Here is a 7,855-nt window from a genome sequence, read left to right on the forward strand (position 1 = left end):
CTCCACCCAACTTACTGTGTTCCAAAACATGAAGCTACGCATAAACCCCCTCCAGCATGTTACACGCTCTATTTATGATGTAATCGACCACAATGTTCAATGAATTATTGTTTCATCGGGTTTCTTGCTTATTAGCAGAAAAAGCAGCCTCAGCAATGTAGAAATATGGCTTACTGTCAGACAACGCACTCAAAAGACTTCAGTCAAAAGCAAAACCACTGTTGCCATAGAAACTAAGCACCTGCATGGAATCGGGATCTTGTTTCCCCTCTCAGCACTGTAGATGCCTATAATTCAACGCACTCTGCTTTAAAAGAAGCACAGTGAAGCAGGGACTGGATGTAAGAGTCCGGCACAACAGCACATTTGTGATCAGCCTAAAATTCATCTTCTCCTCATCAGATGCTAAAATTAGAGCATGCGTGCAAGTGACTGCGGGGAGATAAATGAGCGGTCCTTTTTACCCATGGCAGGAAATGATCACCCGTGTCGTCAGGCTAAAAAAAAAATAAATGATGCCTGATACAAATGTGCTGTTGTCTAGACTCAAGACCTTACATCTGCTCCCAACTAGCCCACCTCAGGCACAACCAAACTGCTTTACAAAAAATCTGTAGAGATTACACATAAACAACAAAAATAGGGTGTGCCTCAGAGGGGTTAGAGAACCCCCCTGCTTCTACATTTCTGCAGAAATGAAGCACAGGTGTTCATAACAAAAAATGAATGTTTAGATAATTAAGGTAACTAGCTTTATTTAAAAAAAATGCTACATGCTGCTTTTGTCACAAAATGACCCTGTTATATGTGTCCCTTCCTCCTCCCTCCCCATTTTTCTTCACCTCTGCAGCAGTACCCACCCACTGACATCACGGGCCAACTCAACTTGTCTGACCCGTCTGTCAGCACTGTGGTGTAAAGAGAGGGAGACACTGATCGCTCCCCGAGGAGAGAGGAAACGAGACGAACGGAGGAGGGAGTGGAGGCGAGAGGAAGGGAAAATACCCATCTCCTCGTTCCCTTCGCCGCCCAAGCCGAAGCTTTCATTTCACCGACTGCCAACGGAGCTTTTGAGGAAAACGCTTGCTGAAGAAGTGGCTGAGAACACTGAACTTGCACCTTCTTTAAAGCCAGGATTACCTGGCGTTAGATGTTTGTAGGGTCCCTGAGCATGCACAGAAGAACCCATCCGACTCACATATACAATCTTTTCCTTCCGTATGTTATTAGCTAACTTATTTAACCTTGTTTTTGTCCATTTACCCACAAAAATTTTACTTAATGTTTGATGTTAACTACTTTCAAATTTCCTGACCAGCTGTATAACTTTAGCAAGCCAGGTTTAGTTTAGTTAAGTTTATGGATTAACCAGTTTTGGTGCAAGTACTTAACATATCACTTCCAATTAGGGCTTAGATACCATAGTACTCTCTAGCATTTCTACACAACATATACTGCAATACAAGATGTACTGTAAGCTTCAATGGATATCAAGTATTTTTAATAGGAACTACCTGTGTTTTTATCTACACAAGGTTTTTATTGGGAAGCACTAATAATGGCCCTAATGACGAGGATATGACTAATCCTGTCTACCTGTGAAGATGATAGCAGCATGTGTGTGCTTGTATATGAAAAAGAGCTTTATGTATCTGAATGATGAAACTGATTATTGTTATTTTTAAGGCTATATACCAGATTCTGTAATTGTTTGAACTGTATGTATTCCCCTTTAATTTTGTACCGATCTGCCAAATGCATGTTTTTTTAATTTCTAGAAAGAACTCAATTTCTTAAAGACAATCTGTTAAGCTTTACTACTATTTATAGCAAGAAATAAGCAGGTGAATATATGAAATCACAGATCAATTTGCCATCTGATGAAACAGTTCAGTGAGGCTGGTGTGTTTACATCCAAACAGGTTTTGAGACACTCAGCCTTGAGCCGAGTTACGCTTGGGGACACCCTCTCTCTTCCTCTCTCCTGCCGCAGCAGTCTTTCTCATTTCCAGTCTCCAAGGGGTTGCATCAAAGGGCCAGGTTTTTCACCCAACCAGCACTCAGTCTTTCATGTAAAACCTCCTCCCAGAGCAGCGTCGGGGAACTTTTGCACGAAGGAACCTGAGTGAATTGAAGGCGTGGCTCAGCTCGCAAGCTAGTGTGCAGGTCTTGGTTAGGTGCAAAAACAGGCCATTTCCCATTTTCTGGAGGTGAGAAACCACTGCTGTTTGTCGAAAAGACTATCACATCCGCTCTGGTGTCTGGCACTGCATAGCACTTTATGCTGAGGGGTCTCCCAAACTGTAAAAAAAACAAAAACACAACAGTTATTGATTTACCAAGAAACTATAACAGAACCACTGTCACATCAGTCAGGCATATTAACTTCTCCACGTTACAATGTTTTAATTTCACAAATCTCTTTTTCATTTTATTAGAAAAACACTAGTATACACAACATCTTTATATGAGAAATAATAACACCAAACCACCACACAAAGTGCTAAAACAGAATTTGATTTCTAAAACGTGAACTGAGAGTTTGCTTGTGATTATGTTCTCATTCTGGCCTATGCATGCTTACGTGTTACTTTCAGTGCTTTGGGTTGTTGTGTACAGTTAACTGAGATGTGTGGGGGCACTTTAGTTGAATGAACTGTAAATAGAGTCTGGTTCAGTGTAGATAGGCTTGTATTATGACTGCAGCTGAGAATGTCTTGAACTATAGTTACACACACACACACACACACACACACACACGGGCATGCATCATCATCACCACACACACACACACAAACATGCACACACAAACGCAAAACCCCTTAATGGAGGAATCACTTGTTTTGTTACCTTTTCCAGTTAAGATCTTACATTAAATCATCTTGTTTATACCACTGTAAATAAACTATACTTACATTGCCAAGTCTAACCAATGCTGTGATTTTATTATTTTTAGGCTTGAAAACTAACAGTAATTCACAATATCAATCTGTCAGTTTTGTTTTTGATTCAGTAAATTGCACAGACTATCAAATGTCTACCCTGGTATCACCAAACTAATTTACAAATGTGAATTATCTGCCAGAGCAGATATTTAGGAAATAACCGACTGAAAAATGCCCATACAACTTACAATTTCCCAGCGCCCAAGGTTAAATCCTCAAATTACTTTTTTTTGTCCAACCAACAGTCAAAAAGCAAAAGAGATCCAATGAACAATTACAGAAAACAGAAAAAAAGCAGCAAATTCACACATGTGAGAATCTGGAGCAAGTTTGGCATGACTGATAAATGACTTAAATTATTAATTGACATTCAAAATTGATGGCAATTTATTTTCTTGGATTATTTTATCATCATCATTTCAAAGAAAATTATTAGGACTAAGCAGAAATGTTGTAATCCAGCACGTGCTGCTATTAACTGCTATTTTAAGAGTTTCGAGGGGGTTTAAAGTTACAAATGAAAGAACGTAAGCACATACTGTACCAAATGAATAAAAGTGTAGGCCTATACAGAAAAAAAATTGAAAAGCTACAAACATACATACAAAAAGAAAATAATGCATATATGTGTATATACTGTATACATATATACATACAGTATATACGTATACCAAGCAAGAGAGAATAAAAAAGCCTAAGAGCATCAGTTAAAAGAGAAAAGTAGGTCTTGGTGTGCAGGGGTCCAGTGGTGAAATAGCAGTGCATGATGGAGATTTATAACAATTTTGTGCTCTGGCCCAACAGTCATCCCACACAGGAATATGTGGACTTTTATAATACATAAAATACCAGTAATAATACTTGTAGTACTTCAAAAACAAAATACAAGCTCCATTAATTGAATGTTTTTGTTTTGTTTTTTACATTTATGACACTGTAATGTGAAAGAGGTGCCAGTATACTAAACTCAGGAGCTCTATAGAGCATTTAGTTTCTGTAATATCTTGTTGTTTTGGTTCTTTATTTAACTAACAGCTTTTTTAACCAACCCTTCATAGAAAACCGTAAGCAGCAATTTCCAGCATACAATCCGAGTGTTTGAGACCTCTCCACCAGGACGCAGCAGAGATCCAAAGCGCATGGCTGGTGAACATAGTAGTGGAGCAGCTAAGAGCCAGATATTACCCTCAGGAGTGCACCAATCAGAGCTAAAAAGTGATGTTTGGACAATACTGGACATGCTTTTGTTAGGTGGAGAGAAGCATTACTCCAATGGGATGATTATGTTGCTCTGTGTCTGGTGAATGGGTATGAAGGTTATAATATGTTAGCCATAATAAAACATGTTCCAATGTAACCAATCGTATATCAGGGGCATGTTTCAGTGGCTAGTGCCCAGCTGGTACAAAATGCTACAAACAACTATATAAAACAAACATCAGTGTTACATCTGACACACTGTATTGTGTTTTGTTTGGTCCATCATTTTAGTCCAGAATGAAATCTAAGATGGTAAACATTTCCTGCTAAACATCAGCATATTAACATTGTCACTGTGAGCATCCTAACAATAAGAATAGTTTGTTGTTAATTTAGCTCAAAGCACCGCTGTGCCTATGTACATATTGTAGCATTATATTTAAAAACAAACTGCCAAGCATCATCAAGGATAATCTGTAGACAAAATAAGGAGTTCTGGGGGTTGTTGGTCTAACACTGACATACATATTAATAATCTGACTCTTTCAGTAGCTGAAAGGATAGCAATGTTTTTATGGGTACTCCTGGGAGGAACATAGCACCAAAACAGTCACTGTCACAGTCAGTGTAATATTTAATTAAATTTCAAGTGTCATCATTAATTAGATCATAGCTGTCATTGTTAATTAATGACATACCTTGTGGAAGCAGAGGTGGGTTGCAGGATATTGTCAGGTGAGACATTTGTTCTGGTCCATTGACCGTCTTCCCTGATCACAGCTGACACTCTGTCACCTCCTGTCAGAGACATTAATGTGACTCAGAGGGCTGATTGATTGTCACAGTTTGCTCCTCAGTCCCTCTCTTCACTGTTTCATACCCGGCCCTCTGCACTGCTCTTTGTCGTCCCCCCCAGGCCTGACTGCCACACCCAACTGCACACCTGTTTTCACTTCTGGGTTGAACTACATGTTTCCTCAAAACGGCGTGCAAGGGTGCCAGCGGGCTTAGAGCTATGTTGGGTGTGTCAGAGGTGTTGCCAAATTGGCAGCAAAGTGTATATAAACACAGCCACTGGAGTGCAGTGCGATGTGTACACAACAGGGTGTTTGTTGGGGCTGAAACCAAAGGCGGTAAGCCAGAGATCGGACAGTGAAGCCGACCAAAGCCTTCATGGAGGGATCCATGTAGGCCCAAAAATGACGTCAAAACCCTGTGACACCCCATCGCACATGAGAGATGTAACCGTATTGCTTAGATTATAAACTCTCGGTTATCAAAAAAATCACAGCAATCAGTGACGCTGCTTTGGTGTTTGACAGGTGAACCTTGTAGGTGGGCTGATTAAACAGTGACAATCCGAGTCAGACTAACACACTGAGCCATGAAACTTTTTGTTGGCGCATTTATACAGCTACCAGAATTACGGTGTTTCTGCAGTTGTTCTACGTCATTAAACCACGGTTATGCTGCGCGATCATGCGCAGTAGACGCTGGTGCCAACAGGAAGTGGCCCTGTAGTAGTATTTTATTGGTCCAAAACTGGCTTCACTGCTCTCCATTCAAATCAGCGGGGTGGTTTAGTCCAGTAGCTTAATATACTGTCTATGGATGAAGCTGGCCCTGGCTTACTCTGCTCACTCCTCACTTGCAACTATAATTGCCTCATCACCCACTCTCGAGGTGAGTGCGGTTCTCCCGACTTCCCAAGAAATTCGACTTAAGGGGGTATTCCCATTGAAATTTTGAACTCGGAAATTATGACTTCCCATGTCAAATGGAACGCATCATTATTCCGCACAGACAGGACACTAGAGTCCGGTAAGACGAGGGGAGGAGGACTGTGTATCTACATAAATAATGATTGGTGCTCAAACGCAGCTAAAGTGGATAGACAATGTTTCCCAGATGTGGAATTTTTAATGTTGAGATGTTGAAATCTCCAGTGTTTTTGTCGTTGCTGTTTACATTCTTCCAGATGCTAATTCAAAAAAATGCACTACAGAAACTGTATGAGGTCATCAGCAGTCATATGAGAAAACAACCTGATGTTTTTATTGGAGCTGGTGAATTTAATCCAACAAATCTCAGAACAGTAGCCTATTGCCTCAATTCCACCAGCATGTCCACGTCCCCACCAGAAGAACAAACACGCTGGACCACATCTACAATACAGTCTATGGTCTACACCAATATTCTTGGCAGCTACAAAGCCCTCCCTCGTCCCCATTTTGGTTTATCAGACCATATTTCTCTGCTTCTTCAGCCCACTTACACCCAGCTGATTAAAAGAGTCAAGCCAACAATTAAAACAGTGTGGACAGATGAATCTACAGCAGCTCTGTGGGACTGTTTTGGGAGCACAGATTGGAGTATGTTCAGAGAGGCCGCCGCCCAGGAGAGCCACATCAACCTAGAGGAATATACATCATCAGTGACATCTTACATCAGCAAATGTGTTGATGATGTGTTGATCACTAAGACGATAAAATCATTCCCAGCAGCAAAACCAAGGAGCTGATCGTTGATTTTAAGAAGGAGATAGGAGAGAGCGGGACATAACACATTTTGTTTTAGACTAAATAATAAAAAAAGGTATTTGAGTTTGATTAATCATATTTTTATACAAGCAACACACACATCTCTGCTACGAATAAACACTTGAAGTTTATTTCTAGGACCTACAATTCTTATACTCCTTTTGCGCTGAATGTTGACAGAATGAAATGTCATTTACTCCATGGGCGGGGTTAGTTGCAACTATTGCTATAAAAGTCTGTTAATTCAAAACTATTCTATCTGATTAAATTAAATTATATCTAAATACCATAGGATTATGGATCTATATATGACAGATATCCACACCACCACTCCATCTAACCCTCAACCAGCCATCCATCATGAGTCGATAAATAGATAGATATTATAATATAAGATATTATAATATAATTTGTAGATATTATCTCTTTCCATCCATGAAAATATATATCATATAAGGAAAGAGAGTTGTCTTTTCATCTCAATCATGGTCTATCATGGATTTATATTCAAATGGATGGACCAAAGGATAGATGGATTATGTGCACACATCAAAATATATGTAAAAATTGGCCGGGTTTAGTTGTAACACAGTGTTACCGCTCTGATGAGTTTGTCTTTAAGTATGATTAACACTTGCAAGTAGTTGGTCAGGTGTTTCAAAGAATGTTTTAGGCAACAAGATGGTTATTAATGTAATTCATGATTGGATTTAGTGACTTACACACAGCTCAGTAATCGAAAAATAAGTATGATACAGAAATTTACTTTTATGCCACGAAAACACTCACTTGACAAAAATAAGTCCAATCTCTCTAAAAAATTGGTGACAGACCGTATGCTGGCTCCTTGATAAACTGACCGGAAACGCAACCTGCTCGACCCTGTGCAACTATGTAAAATGTCGGTGTGACATATCACCCCGCGTTAGGCTGTGCACCACGCTCCCCTAAAGACTGTTTACATCATTGGTGCTGAGGTGGAGCAGGTGAACAGTCTCAGGTTCCTGGGAATCAGCATCACAGAGAAACTGAGATGGTCATCTCACATCTCCACGCTGGTGGAGAAATCTGAGAAACAGCTATATTTCTTGAGGAAGCTTAAGAAGTCCAAATTCCCGCACCAAGTTCTTGTCAGCTTTTACAGAGGAGCAATAGAAAGCATCCTGACTG

General features: G+C 40.0%; 1 protein-coding gene and 1 long non-coding RNA gene across 11 annotated transcripts in view; one reads left to right on the forward strand and one right to left on the reverse strand.

Moving 5' to 3' along the window:
• Positions 1 to 2,929, forward strand: part of LOC119914832 (glutamate receptor ionotropic, NMDA 1) — a 34,506-nt gene extending 31,577 nt beyond the window's left edge. For 6 of the 10 annotated variants that reach the window (XM_038734368.1, XM_038734369.1, XM_038734371.1 and 3 more), the window contains one exon: positions 851 to 919. In XM_038734368.1, the coding sequence (XP_038590296.1) occupies positions 851 to 919 (69 nt within the window). Of the gene's footprint in view, positions 1 to 850 lie in introns of all 10 variants that reach the window. The other 4 variants (XM_038734365.1, XM_038734367.1, XM_038734370.1 and 1 more) reach the window with 1 other exon arrangement.
• On the reverse strand, positions 1,794 to 5,290 carry LOC119914834. The gene is made up of 2 exons (XR_005446849.1): positions 4,844 to 5,290; positions 1,794 to 2,301 (listed from the first exon to the last, which is right to left on the reverse strand). It is a non-coding gene; the product is annotated as an uncharacterized LOC119914834 (long non-coding RNA).
• Between the last annotated feature and the right edge of the window lie 2,565 nt (positions 5,291 to 7,855).

The sequence above is a fragment of the Micropterus salmoides genome, unplaced genomic scaffold, assembly GCF_014851395.1.
Source record: "Micropterus salmoides isolate LMB-PRFRI ecotype aquatic unplaced genomic scaffold, ASM1485139v1 Ms_hic_scaffold_20, whole genome shotgun sequence".
NCBI lineage: Eukaryota > Metazoa > Chordata > Actinopteri > Centrarchiformes > Centrarchidae > Micropterus > Micropterus salmoides.